This window comes from Myotis lucifugus, unplaced genomic scaffold (assembly GCF_000147115.1).
Source record: "Myotis lucifugus unplaced genomic scaffold, Myoluc2.0 scaffold_2, whole genome shotgun sequence".
NCBI lineage: Eukaryota > Metazoa > Chordata > Mammalia > Chiroptera > Vespertilionidae > Myotis > Myotis lucifugus.
The window spans coordinates 27,528,898-27,544,223 of NW_005871050.1; the positions used below are offsets into that span (position 1 = coordinate 27,528,898).

At 39.5% G+C, this 15,326-nt stretch overlaps 1 protein-coding gene across 1 annotated transcript in view; it reads left to right on the forward strand.

The window, feature by feature from the left end:
• Positions 1-15,326, forward strand: part of COL4A6 (collagen type IV alpha 6 chain) — a 374,284-nt gene that overhangs the window by 150,771 nt on the left and 208,187 nt on the right. The window contains 1 exon segment of the mRNA XM_023758663.1: positions 9,931-10,014. Within this exon segment, the coding sequence (XP_023614431.1) occupies positions 9,931-10,014 (84 nt within the window).

The window sequence follows — 15,326 nt, forward strand, 5'->3', positions numbered from 1 at the left end:
CTCTCTCCCTTGCTCACTTTCTTCACCTTCTGGAACACCAATTATGTGAATATTGATACATTTTCATGTTGTCCCACAGCTCCCTTAAGCCATCGTCCTTTTTTTAATTATTTTTTTTATTTTTGGTTCTCTGATTGAGTGATTTTTTCTACCCTGTTTTTTATTTCACTGATATGATCCTCAGCTTCCCCTAATCTGCTGTGTAGTCCTTCCACTATTAGTGTCATCAGTGCTATGTCATTCTTCGTTTCTGACTGGCCTTTTTTCATAGTTACTATATATTTTTTTCATGCTGCTGAACATCTTTGCCATCATTATTCTGAACTCTATATCTGATACATTTCTTATCTCCATTTCATTTAGCTCTGCTTCCTGTGAATTATCTTCTTCTTCCATTTGGGGCTTGTTTTTTTGTTTCCCCATTTTGGCTGTCTGTGTGTTTGTGTCTATCTATTAGGTAGATGTGCTACTACTCCCAATCTCTAGTGCAGGAAAATGTGAAATGCTGTTTCTGACTGACCCTGAGTACCCTGTTTGGGTCTATGAACAATTCACAACTAGTGGCTCACTCATCTGGGGCTGAATGCCTTTGGGAAAGACCAAGATGTTCACTGGGGTCTGCTTTTATTAGCCCTGGGCCCAAAAGGAGACCAGGCAAAGACTCAAAGCCTCCAGAGAACCGCTTCTGCTTGCAGTCTGATTGTTATCAACCTTGATTGGCCTCAGGCTATCGACCACAGGATGGGGCAAGAGGTTTTCCAACAGGGTGGGGCAATTGCTTCCCTTCCAGGCAAAAGCTGCCTGGACGGTAAAGGTCTGCCAGAGAAAGATGCCCTCTGAAATATGAGGGAATGACACAGCACAGGAAACTTGGGTGGCTGTTTCCCATGCTCTAATCCCAGAGCCCCCAACCCTGGATTCTGGTCACATCGCTCTAGTCCACTCTTCCCTCCCTCTTCCATAGCCCAAGGTGATTGGCTGAACACAAAATTTTGTGTTGCCCTTTAAGAGGTTGCCTGCATTTCCAGTCATCTCTTGATGGCAGATAGCAGCCCTGCTCCTTTTCATAGCCAGATATTATGTGGGCACCTTTCTCAGTTCTGGTGCTCTGGGCTGGGAAACCCACTTGTGGTTTAGACCCAGAGTTCTCAGTGGGAACCTTCCACAATTGAGATATCCCTATGGAACTTCAGCTGCTGTATGTGTGAACCCAGCCAGCCCTTTTGCACCTCCACACTTCCTACCAGTCTCTATGCAGTCTCCACTTTTCATCCTTGGTTATTAAGGTTCTTTTCAGCTAATATTCAGTTGATATTTCATGGTGGGGTTTTTGTTTTTTTGTTTTTTGTATTTTAGTTGTAATTCCAGTTTGCTCCTGGGAAAGTGTCATTGTAGCTTCCACTTACTTCACTGCCATTTTGGATCACTAAGATGTTCTGTCAAAACTGGGTTTGAGCCCTGGCCGGTTTGGCTCAGTGGATAGAGCGTCGGCCTGCGGACTCAAGGGTCCCAGGTTCGATTCCAGTCAAGGGCATGTACCTTGGTTGCAGGCACATCCCCAGTGGGGAGTGTGCAGGAGGCGGCTGATTGATGTTTCTCTCTCATCGATGTTTCTAACTATCTCTCTCCCTTCCTCTCTGTAAAAAATCAATAAAATATATTTTAAAAAAACAAACTAGGTTTGAATTCATGCCACTCATTTGCTATCTGACCTTAGGTAGGCAAACTATTTAACCCCTCTAAACTTCAATTTCCTTACCTGTGACATGATGGTTGTAATAGTGCCTGCCTCACAATGTAGTTGGGTCAGTTCTGGGAGGTAACAAAAGTGAAGTACTTAACCTGGCACATAGCAGATGCTCGGTAAGTGGTAGCCATTATTTTGAATGTGGCCTCATGAACTAGAGGCCTCTTTGGCTAGAGGCCTCTCTGGGTTTCTGGTTCCTGAGGCCACTGGAGGGGAATAAAAGTTATTAAAGGGCACCTTAGTATTTTGTATTGGTTTTGAAGTTTAGCTGTGCACTGTAAAGAGAATAATTGTCCTTGTTTTGTAACTTAAATAGCAAGTGACACCAATTCTCTAAGACTCAAGTTTTCTTTTTAAATCTGGGAAATGGACATAAAAATTATTCCTTTGTCAGTTTTTTTTTTAATCTTTATTGTTCGGATTATTATAGATGTTCCTCCCCCCCCCAAAGCTCCCCTCCAGCCAGTTCCCACCCCACTCCAGGCCTTCCCCCTTCCCCCCCACACACTGACCTCATCCATAGGTGTAAGCTCTTTGTCCAATCTCTTCCCACACCCCCACAACCCTTACCCCTGAGAATTGTCAGTCTGCTCCCTTTCCATGCCCCTGATTCTATTACATTCACCAGTCTGTTCTGTTCATCAGGTTTTTTATTCATTTGATTTTTAGGTTCACGTGTTGGTAGATATGTATTTGTTGTCACTTTGTTGTTCATAATTTTTTATCTTTACCTTTTTCTTCTTCCTCTTCTTAGAGAATACCCTTCAGCATTTCACGTAATGCTGGTTTGGTGGTGATGAACTCCTTTAGTTTTTCCTTGTCTGTGAAGATCTTTATCTGACCTTCAATTCTAAATGATAGTTTTTCTGGGTAGAGTAATCTTGGTTGTAGGTTCTTGCTATTCATCACTTTGTATTTCTTGCCACTCCCTTCTGGCCTGCATAGTTTCTGTTGAGAAATCAGCTGACAGTCGTACGGGTACTCCCTTGTTGGTAACTAATTGTTTTTCTCTTGCTGCTTTTAAGATTCTCTCTTTGTCTTTTGCCCTTGGCATTTTAATTATGATGTGTCTTGGTGTGGTCCTCTTTGGATTCCTCTTATTTGGGGTTCTCTGCGCTTCCTGGACTTGTAAGTCTATTTCTTTCACCAGGTAGGGGAAGTTTTCTGTCATTATTTCTTCAAATAGGTTTTCAATATCTCTCTATCACTCTTCTTCTGGCACCCCCATATTAGGATGTTGATATGCTTGAAGTTGTCCCAGAGGCTCCTTACACTATCTTCATATTTTTGGATTCTTTTTTCTTTTTGTTTTTCCGGTTGGGTTTTTTGCTTCTTTGTATTTCAAATCTTTGACTTGATTCTTGGGACCCTCTAGTCTGCTGTTGAATCTCTGTATATTATTTTTATTTCAATCAGTGTATGCTTAATTTCTGATTGGTCCTTTTCATATCCTTGAGGGTCTCACCAAATTTCTTAGAGGTTTCTAGAAGATTCTTGAGTAACTTTATAACTGTGGTTTTGAACTCTATATCCAGTATTTTGTTTTCATCCATTTCTTTCATTTGTGACATGTTTCTTTGTCTCAGCATTTTGGCTGCTTCCCTGCATTTGTTTCTATGTACTGAGCAGCTGCTAAGTCTCCTTGAGTTGATAGAGTGGCCTTGTGTGGTAGGTGTTCTATAGGGCCCAGTGGCTCAGCCTCCCCAATCAACTGAGGTGGACACTCTTGGTGCACCCCTTTGTTGGCTATTTGCACAGTCTTGTTGTAGTTAAGCCTTGATTGTAGTTGGTATCACTGGGAGGAATTGACCTCCACGCCAATTGGCTGTGATGACCAGCTGTGTCTACTCTCGAAGATCTGTTGTGCAGGATACACCCTTATGGGGCAGGACTTGTTTCAGTGGAGCTTTGGTGCTCACTGAGTCTGCCCCTTGAGTGTGTCTCTTATGGATGTGAAGAGTTGTAATCCAGTATGGTCTCACTCTGACCACTGGGTACACTGGCTCTTGGATCTCCAAGGAGGTGCAAGGTCAGCCACTTTCTGAGGCTGCCCAGCAGGAACTACAGAGACATGTGCAGATTCCTCCTCTTTGTATGGGGTTAGGAAGTTCCCAGATGAGGCCCAGCTATGAAGCAAGGCAGGCAGGTCTTGGATCTTCTTTTGGAAGCTCTGGAGCTCTCTGACCCAACTGCAGTTTGATGGGTGTTATGCGGAAAAAGGACAGGCCATTCATATGCAAAAGCGGATGCACACAGCTTGGGTGGTGTTGTAAATTCGGTGGGGTGGGGCCTCAGAGAATCACCAGGGCAGAGCAAACAGCAATGGCTGCCAGTCAGCCCTGCACTGGAGAGGTCCCCGGGTCTCTGCTTCCCGAGCCCCCGTGCAGGAACAATGATTGCTGTGAGCACCTCTGAGAGAAAGCTGCCCTCGCATTCCTGTCCCCATGCCAGACAGTCCAGTTTCTCCCCATATGTGCCTGGGTCCCCTAGAGTCCACCTGGAACTGGAGTTCAGAGCAAGCGGGAGCTTGTATCTCCCTCCCAATTAAAAGAGCAGCACATCCAGGTGCCAGCACTTTCCGCACCTCTGCACCTCTTACCAGTCTCAATGTGCTTTCTTCACCTCTCTAGTTGTGGAACTTCCACTCAGCCAGCTTTCCCGCAGTTCTGGGTGGTAGTTGTTCTGCCTTTTAGTTGTAATTTTGATGTGGTTGTGAGAGGCAGCAAGTATAGGTATTTACCTATGCCACCATCTTGGTTCTCCCCTTCCTTTGTCAGTTTCTAAAACAGTTATGAAATCATCTATGACGGTTGTTCAGGAAGTGTACAAACAGTATAAATAATATTGTAAAGTCAGTAAAGCAATGTTGATTTTTTTAAAAAGCAAATGAAAAAAAGACACTTTCTTGAGATTCTTCTTTTCCTAACTTCTCAATTTTAGGCAAATTCCTGAAACTAGTGGCAGTAGATATAGTGGGGAAGAAAATCCAAGAAGCAGAGAATAAGGATACCTGGTTTCTTATCACAACTCTAATATTTAACTTCTTATATTTAGGAAGTAATCAACAGCTGGAACTCCATTTCCTCAAGTTTAAAATATGAATCAGTCATTGGGTAAGCATCCATTAGACACTTGCAGGCACAGTACTATAGGTGCTATAATTATAAATAATACCAGCTAACATACATTGAGCATACTATATTTGCCAATCATTTTGCTAGGGGCATTATCTCTAACCCAACCAAACCCTGGGAGTTAAAATAGTCTTATCCCTATTTTATAGTTAAGGAAATTGAGGCTTAGATTTTCCTTATGGTGAACAAACCAAAGTCTCCTCAGAGGAATTCACTGTCTAGGAGGGTAGGTGAAGGCATAATGAAATCATTGTGGTATTGTGAATGTCTCTACACATACCCATATATCTAAAATACCTAGTTCAATTTTGTGGTAGAAAATCAAATGAGATTTGATGTGAAAGGTGTCTTAAAGAAACCTGATGTTATTGAAAGAGCATAATTTTATGTTGTATGAAAATTGTTAGGAGTGTCCATTTCAACAGCCATTGATTGAGCTAATTCAAGAAGATCTTATATTCTGAGGACTGTCTTGTTTTGCACTAGGTAGAGTATTAATAGGCCCTTGCCTCTTTACAGCACCCCGTCTTCTTTCTTCTGAGACCTAGACCTGGTCACAATTCTAAAACCCATATATTTCTTCAACCTCACCAGAATTAATCATCCATTGATTGTACTACCTTTTTAAAATTTTTTAAAATTTATTTCAATTACAGTTTACATTCGATATTATTTTGTTTTAGTTTTAGGTGGACAGTATAGTGGTTAGACAATCATATACTTTAAAAAGTTTTCCTGCTGATATTTCCAGTAGCTAACTGGCACTGTACATACTTATTACAATGTCATTGACTATATTTCCTATGCTGTATGTTATTTTTAAATATCCACAGTAATCTTGAGAAAGAACAATATTGGAGGACTCACATTACCTAATATCAAACTACAGTACAATGCCATAGTAATCAAAACAGCATAGTGCTGCCAAAAAGAAAACAAAAAAACAAACAAACAACAACAACAACAAAAACACAGACATATATGTCAATGGAACAGAGTAGAGCCCAAAAATAAACCCACATCTATGTGGTCAATTAATATTTGAAAAAAGAAGCAAGGACATACAATGGCGTAAAGTGTAGAGAGTGCCTGGGAAGGCACATGGACATTTCTTTCATTATTGTCAGCTGAATCCAGTGGTGTTGGCAGAGCCATGTCCTGGAAACACACCTTGCCAGAGGCAGGAGTGTTGTCAGCCTGACCTTCAACCCAGGCGCCAGCGGTTGGGTTTCGTTATCTAAATCCAGCCAAGCACCAGGAATGAATAGGACTCGGGCCCACCCAAGAATGCACATAATCTCCTTTGTCTTGACCTTTAGTAAAACTTCCTGGTTTTTGCTGTATAAAATAAATGCACTGTATTGGTTCTGGGTCACTGTCTCTCCATCAGAGGACAGCTGTCCCACCTGGCCCCAGCTTTTTCCTTCTATCTCTGTGTCTATCTCTTTCTTTCATTTTCTCAATCCCCAGCAGCCCCTACTTAGGAACCGGACCACTCTCTAGCAGCGCTGGACACAGAAAAGAGAGAAATATTTACAGTAAAGACAGTCTATTCACTAAATATTTGGGGGAAGATTGGATAGACATGCAAAAAATAAAAGTAGACAACCTTTTACATCATATGTAAGAATAAACTCAAAATGGATTAAAGACTTAAATGTAAGACTAGATACCATAAAAACCCTAGAAGAAAAATTTCAGATATTTCTCTTAATAATATTTTTTCTGATAAATCTCCTCCGGAAAGGGAAACAAAAGAAAAACAAATGGGACTATATTAAACTAAAAAGTTTTTGCACAACAAAGAAAATCATCAAAATGAAAGGCAAACCATGAATGGGGGAAGATATTCACCAATGATGCATCTGAGAAGGTGTTAATATCCAAAATAAAGCACTTGTACAGCTCAACACCAAAAAATAATCTAATTTAAAAAAATGGGCAAAAGATCGACTACCTTTTTTTACTGCCTCTGATCCACTGCCTGTGCTCAGTTCCTCTTTAGGAAACCTAAATTCCATGGTCTATCATTATAATTACTTTGTTTCCATATACCTTTGAATCCCTTGCCCCTTTCTTCCTTTATCATTCTCATCTAGCAGAACTCAACCCTAGTTAAATCCAACCCTTTGATAATGTGCATCTATACCCACATGGCTGAAGAAGCTAAAGGAAACCTCGCAATGTTTATAACTGATGTTCCTTTAAATTCAGTACCCTCAAGTGGACCCTTGGAGTTTTCTTGAAGTCCTACCAAATTTCTCTAGTGTTTTGTTTTTTTCCTAAATTGCTCAGGTCCAGGTCAGCATATTGCTAAATCCATTGGAGTGTTCTTATAGCTCATCCTACTTGGCTTATCAATAATTTAGCACAGTTTTTCACTCTTTTTGCCTAGTTCCCCCTTCTATGTTGCTTCTCTCTCTACCACAGGGGCTACTCCTTCTCTGGTACCTCCTGCCATTCTCGTAACATTGAACTGCCACAGTGCTCAATTCTAGAATGTCTTCTTTTCCCTTTGTCCACATTCACTTCCTTGGTGATGTCATCTAGTTTTGTAGGTTTATTTACATAGCAGTGGTGACAAAGATAGTGCTCACCACATAGTCCTGTTCTGTTCTATTTTACATGCTATTGGGTTGCCCAATATATGTAATTCTTGTTAAGAAGAACATAAACACAGTCAGGGGCAATTAAGAACAAGTACTAGCATCTGAGGGTATAAGGAGGGGTTGGATTTTGAGAGGAAGGGACAGAGCATTGCATCATGGGAATGACACCAATAACGTGGCCTGGTTAAACAGGGGTTGGAGTGAACCCAGACAAACCAAGTTAGGGCAGAGACGTCCCCAGAGCCTGGTCCTGTCATGTTCCCTGGAAGCCTCTCCTTTTATGCCTCTCCCCCTCACTGTAACTAAAGACTCCTGGGGGAACTGCCAGAGCTGGCATTACAGGAAATTGTTTGTGGCCTGTGAGGTTTCTCTGGTTACTTTCCTCAGTGACAGAGGACAGTGATGATTTCCTGTCTGTTAGCTGCATGCTAGAGATCAGGAAACTTTTGATTCATGACAGACAGATTTTATGGGACACCCAAAAGCCAGTGTTTGGAAATTGGCCAAAGTTCCAAACAGATACCACTTCAACTTTGGCAATGCCTGTTGAGTCCTCTTTGTTTCAAGTGGATGACTGTTATCATTTAGTAAAATAGTGTTTTTTCTTCTTACTAATGATATATGCTCATTGACGACTATTTGGAAAGTACAGAAATATTTGGACAAGCAAATATAAATTATCCATTATCTGAATAAATGTAGTACTCAGCATTAGACAAAATGACAACATAAGTAAAGGTTAAATTGAATGCTACTCTTTCTGTTCTCTTTTCTCTGCCAGCCCCCATTTTCCTACTCCTACAGTACCTCTTGATCTCACCCTTATGAAAACTTGCCTATCCTATATACCATAAAATGGAGGGAAAACTACAAAGTGTACAATAGCACTTATCATGTCACATATCAAAGGCATATAAAAGTTGTTTTTCAAGTTCTCTGTTATCAGGAAGATGTTTGGAATCTAAAATAGCAATATTTTAGCTCTGCCATCATTACCTTATTACTGAGGTATTGTGGAAATAAAGTGCTGTGGGAATATCTAAAGATATAAGAGACCATCTGAGAAATTCATAGTTCTCCTTGGAAATTAGGAAAAGGCTCACAATAAAGAGGCACATGTGAGGCTGACTCATAAATATCCCCTTCTTTTTAATAAAATAAACAGCCAACATTAAACAAAAAGTTAGATGTTACTAAATCCATCCCAGCGATAAGTTCTTATTACAGGCAATAGTTAGAATTTATGTTTTGCTTTTTTTCAAAGTGCCTAGGGTCAGAATGGCAGTTTCTTCATTTTTGAGTTTTCACATTAAGTGTCTGCTGGACAAAGAACTTAGAAAACACTAAGTTATAAGGGCTAAGGTCAAGACCTTGGAGTTATACCTTGGTTCAAATTCCAGCTCTATTCATGTGGTCATCAAATATTCCTTATGTGCAATCCACTGTTTTGGACATTGGGGATGCAATGTTGGACAAAATAGATAAGGTCCCTACTAACACAGAGCTTACATTCTAGTGGGGGCAGACAGAATGTTTAATGTGAGAAAGATAAGTGATATGATTGCAAGTAACTGGGGGCTACCTTAGGTTGAGTGGTCAGGATTGAACTGAGACCAGCATGATGAAAAGAGGCCAGCAATAAAAAAAAACATCTAAGGAAGAACATTCCAGGCAGAAGTAACCACTAGGGCAAAGGCCCTGAGGCAGAAACAGGCTTAAGTTTTTAAAGAGAATGAATACCAGTGAATTGAAGCGGAGTAAGCCAGGGTTGGAGATGGTCAGCACATGTCAGGAGCATGCAGGGGGTCTTATAGAAATTCAGATAATAACAATAATAATGATAATAATAATAACAACAACAACATATTAACACAGAAGAAAAAAAGGAAATTATAGAATTTGAAGGGTACTGTACAATATCACCTGAGGAGTTTGGATCTGACTAACTGGGCATAGGGTGTCATTGTAAAATTTGAATTGTGTGTTAAAAGTAGAGCCTGAGGAGAAGAATTCTGAGAGCAGAATACAGAGTGCCCATTTTTATCTATCATTGCATTTCCAGCACTTGATTTTTTTAAAATTCTCTCTTACAGCTACTGTTTTCTCAATAATTGAAAATATATAAGTCCAGTGAGGCACCAGGCTATGTCAGGGTTTATTTCGAGCCACATGTAAAGAAATTCTCTTGTATTTTGTGACTAGAATTTCTACCAAAGAGGGGGTATCTGAGCCACAAACCAGCTACCAAACTAGCTATTGAGTGAGGTATAAACCTGACTTAAAAGGGTGCGGACTTAAGATGACTTTTTATTTCATGTGACTCATGACACCATCAAATAAATTTACTTGGTTAGGAGAAGTATGGCCAAGGGTTAAGTTCCTTGGGGCAACATTGATTCTTGTTTTACATGGTTTACTAACTTTCTTTTTTTTTTAATAGGGAGAGAAGAAATCCTATGGAAAGGCATGTGGAGGCCAAGACTGCAGTTGGGGCTGTAAATGCTTTCCTGAGAAAGGAGTGAGAGTAAGTTGCTTCTTTCATTGTTGAAAGACAAACAGTCACAGAAGCTGTTATCTGAAGTGTGTGTGTTTTCTTTAGAATTAAACTGCTTAGAATTTCCTCTTATGACCCTGTGGAACAAGTAAAGCGATGATGACCAGCTGGAAGAAGCTTTGCTAACTAATGATAGGCAGAATTAAATTGGTCAAAGTCTCTGAGGGACCAGAAAGAGGTTTCCTTTATTGACTCAATGCCAAGGTTTCCTCAAGATTTCATCTGGAGTATTTGCAAAAGTCAGTTAGGTTGTACAGAACCGGATTATGATATGTTTGTAGATATGTGTAAATTGTTATAGCTCATTTATATCCATGTGGTTCTTTCTTATCACTCCGGGGACTAAGTGGTCCAATTGTTATCTACAGAGTAGGATTATGACTCATCCAATATCCAGAATGCACGGTAGCCATAAACTCCAAAAATATAGGTAAGTATACAAAAAGAGTGACTTATAGATATTATATTAAAACAGAATATGTTTAAAATAGTATGTAATATATTCAATGTAGTGTCCCCTATTAGCAATGCACAGTTCAAATTGATGTGCAAATGCAATAAACACAGTGCATTGATGCAGCATTTCCATAAATACTTGTATATACATATGTGATTATTTGTATTTCTGATTTTTATAGAATAAATCTGCATCTATAGTGTAACTCAGGAAAGTATTCAAGGGAAGGTTCAATCTGTAGAAAAAATAAATAAATGTCTCCAGAATTTATGGCTACACTATAGAATTCAGATCTTTCAACTTTCAAACTTTCAGCCTTGTATTTTCACTTTCATAACACTCAACAAGCCTAAGAGCTTACTCAGTCAAAGGGAGGTAACACAAACAGGTCAACAAAACCCTCAAAAACAGCCAAATGGGGAACAGAGTGACCATTCCACCTTCTCTTTAATCATCTTCCATTTGCAGCAAAGTGAAATGTCAAACTGTGCCAGAATTTGGAGAAGAAAGTAAAAAAGCCATCTTGTCATAAAAAATAACCAGACCCATTTTACATTAAAGGCATAGACCTAGAAAATCATAAAATATCAGAAAAGGAAGGTAACTTAGTGAGCTTCTCAACTTATCCACTGATTGTACAGAGACTCTGAAAAGGAAAATGACTTCCTGGGGTCATACAGCAAATTGATTACAAATTTGGACTATTTGTAATCCTGGGTCCTTTGATTTCTCCCCTATTTACTTTATCCACTACTGCCTTCCAGGTAAGTTATGTTCACTGTAGCCACCAAGATCCATGCCCTTGTCTCTGCTCTAAATACTTTAGAAAAAATAAATAATTCTAGCCTGGCAGGTGTGGCTCAGTGGCTGAGCATCCAACCATGAAGCAAGAGGTCCCTGGTTCAATTCCCAGTTATGGCACATGCCCAGATTGCAGGGATGCAGGGTCGATCCCCAGTAGGGGGCATGCAGGAGGCAGCCAATAGATTTTTCTCTCTCATCGATGTTTCTATATCTCTTCTTCTCCCTTCCTTTCTCTCTGAAATCAATAGAAACATATTGGGGGGGGGGAGAAAACATCTTTCTATAATTTAAAAATAGAAAAGAAAAAATAATTCTGCAATAAATATTGAATACATTCTTTTTTCTTTTTTATTAAATGTATTGGAGTGACATTGTTTAATAGATTATATAGGTTTCAAGTGTACATTTCTATGATACATGATCTGTATAAGGAAGGGCAATAGTAGGTTTACAGTTATGATTACATGAAACAGTTTATTCTTGTATTACTTATTTGTATTACAATTGTAAACTTTTGCCAATCCTTGAATATTGCATTGTGTCCCCACCACCCAAAGTCAAATCATCTTCCACAGCAAGCAATGAAGACAACACAAAAGTCTCCCTTGATGCTTTCTCGGTCCTACTATTGTCTTTCTGGGCTTTTTCTGTGCATAATCAGAGATATGTACAAATATGTATTTAAAAGTTTCATTTTCTGTTTTTCCTCAAAATATAATCATATGTGTACCTTCTGTGCCTTTGTGTGTGTTTTTGTTATTGTTGCTTTCCACTTAATATGTCCTTAAAATCTTCTTCTCTACCCCTTAGATTATTCCAGCCATTCCCCTTTTGATGAGCACTTAGGTTGTTATAAAGTTTTTGCTATTTTAAAAAAATGGTAGTGCTACAGTGGAAGTCCTTGAACAGGCCACCTTGTATGCATCTCAAGCATAGATACTGAGGATCAGAATTACCATATATAAGTGCAATAAGCATTTAAATTTTCAAAGCTAATGCTCAATTACCCCACCAAGTAGCTATTATAATTTACACTCAAATCAGCATTGTAGAAGAGTGCCCATGTTTCTATACCCTTGCCAGCACTTGATATTTTTGCTAATGTGGGCTAAAATCATCCCAATTCACAGAGTACATGTGAGGTTAAGCATCTTTTCACATATTCATTGCACTTTTGTATTTCTTCTGTGAATTTCCTGAACTTATCCTCTGTCCACTTTACTAAGGGGTGATTCTTATTGACTTACGTTAATTCTGAAAGATATGGCAAATAAAAATGGCCCGAGTGGAAACACATGAGATTTGAAGTAATGGGGCATTTCCTGATTGATTGTGGGGGCAGGAAGTAGTTGGTCAGACCCCACAGCCAGGAAAATAAGAAGCAGCTCTGGACTGTTTGTTGGGTTCAGGAGCCTTTAAAAGAAAATGTTAATATATCGCTAAATGGAGGTTAGTCCTACACTAAGTAAACATGCCTATAATGACCTCATGGTTTAACTCCTGGCTGAGATTTTGGTCTTTGAAGATGGAAGTCAATGGATTTCCTCTGCAAGGAGCCCTTGTTTGGGTTCCAAACATCTGGATCCCAAGACTGGCTTCTCCTTTAAAAACATGAGTGGTTGAAGGAGCGTGGCATGGAGAAAATAAAATATCACCACACATTTTTTTTCAATATTTAAAAGACTCAGAGTCCACACAGTTAAACATGTTTTCCAAAAGCTTATTTGTGAAGTCTGAAGTTTCTGGGTCAAGGTTATTGAACCAGACCAAACTGTATTTCATGAGTCAAGTGCAGGGATGTCCTATTTCCCAAGTACATCAGGAAGCCAGTGCTCATGGGGCAGATCCTGTGAACACAGATGCTTGAAGCCACCCACAACACTAGGTCCTTTTTGTCATCCTCCCTACACTCTTACATTCTCAGGGCCAAGCAGGATTGTTTTAACTGGCCCAAACACTGTTGACCCTGCAGGGCAGCCCCTCAGAACCCCTTTTGTGCAGATGTCAGAAAGATTTGAGACTGTTTTTCTTAGATGAGAAGAGAGCCCCATTTGGATTTCAAGCTGTTCCTCTTGAGCTCTGAGAGCTGGGAGGGGAACTGAATGTTGGGTCATCCCTGCTATATACTACAGCTTTTGGCAGGCCTGCCTCCTGCCTTGGAGAAACATCAAGCGCATAGCTTGCTGGGCAGTGTGTACTTTTCTTTTGCCAAAGTCCTTTTGAACTGACTATGACATTTACACAACACCTAGCACTCCTGAACACCTGCAATCCAATCTTTTTTGGCTTAAGCTATCTTGAACTGATTTCTCAAAGCTATGCTTTACCTGTAAAAGCCCTTTCCTAGTGTTGGTACACTGCTTTGTACTTTCCAAAGCATCTTCTCCTCCCAAGTTCTGTATTATTATCTGTATGCTACAAATAATCTGATAAGTGATTTGCCCAAGATCACTAGCCTGTTAACAACTCAACCTTATTAACGTACATTAGGAAAATGTCAACTTTAAAAAATGGCATACCTGGTAATGTTAGGTTGACATTTCTATCCCTTCCTTTTTTCCCTACTGGATTTGAAAGCATTATGTTCCATCAGTGCATGTTTGTCTGAGTTGGGAGCAGGCAGGAATGTTTGGTTCTGAGCTTACTATTCCTTAATACTATTTTAGATTTTTCCCTATTTTAACAGTGTTCTGGTGTTAATATATAGCATGGTGAACTCTTAATTATCCATGCCATGTAAAGGACCATTATTATAGATAATACCAAACCACAAGGAATGTTTGATTGTCCCTTAGATAAGGACCATTTACCCCTGATTTATAGCTTGGGAAAGTATGTACTAGCTAGAAAGTTTATAAGACAAGACTAAGTTTAATGTGAAAGAGTCTAAGTTTCTTAATTCTTTATCTCCTACCTGTATTTTTCCACTTCCTTGTCACAAAATGTATTTCTCATGAATTCCAGAGCCCAGGTGCATTAAACAATAGGCCTTCACAGTGTTCTCAAAACTGCCTGGTACTGGCACAAGAACAGACATATACTTGTAGACCAATGGAAGAGAATAGAGAACCCAGAAATTGACCCAAACCACTATGCTCAATTAATATTTGACAAGGAGGCAAGAGCATACAATGTAATCAAGACAATCTCTTCAATAAATGGTGTTGGGAAAATTGGACAGATACATGCAAAAAAAATGAAACTAGACCACCAACTTACACCATACACACGCACACAAAAAACCTTAAGATGGATAAAGGACTTAAATGTAAGATGGGAAATGATAAAAATCTTAGAGGAATCCATAGGCAGCAAAATCTCAGACATATGCCAAAGCAATATCTTCACCGATACAGCTCCTAGAGCAATGGAAAATAAAGAGAAAATAAACAAATGGGACTACATCAAAATAAAAAGCTTCTACACAGCAAAAGAAACCATCAACAAAACAACAAGAAAGCCCACTGCATGGGAGGACATATTTGCCAATGTTATCTCCAATAAGGGTTTAATCTCCAACATTTACAGGGAACTCACACAACTTAACAAAAGGAAGATAAACAACCCAATCAAAAAATGGGTAACATGTCCTAACCGGTTTGGCTTGTGGATAGAGCGTCAGGCTGCGGACTCAAGGGTCCCAGGTTCAATTCCGGACAAGGGCATGTACCTTGGTTGCAGGCACATCCCCAGTAGGGTGTGTGCAGGAAGCAGCTGATCGATGTTTCTCTCTCATCAATGTTTCTAACTCTCTATCTCTCTCCCTTCCTCTCTGTAAAAAATCAATAAAATATATATATTTTTTTAAAAAATGAGCAACACACCTAAATAGATAATTTTCAAAAGAAGACATACAGAAGGCCAAGAGACATATGAAACATGCTCAAAGTCACTAATCATCCAAGAGATGCAAATCAAAATGACAATGAGGTACCATCTCACACCTGTCAGAATGACTCTCATCAACAAATAAACAAACAACAAGTGCTGGTGAGGATGCGGAGAAAAAGGAACCCTCATA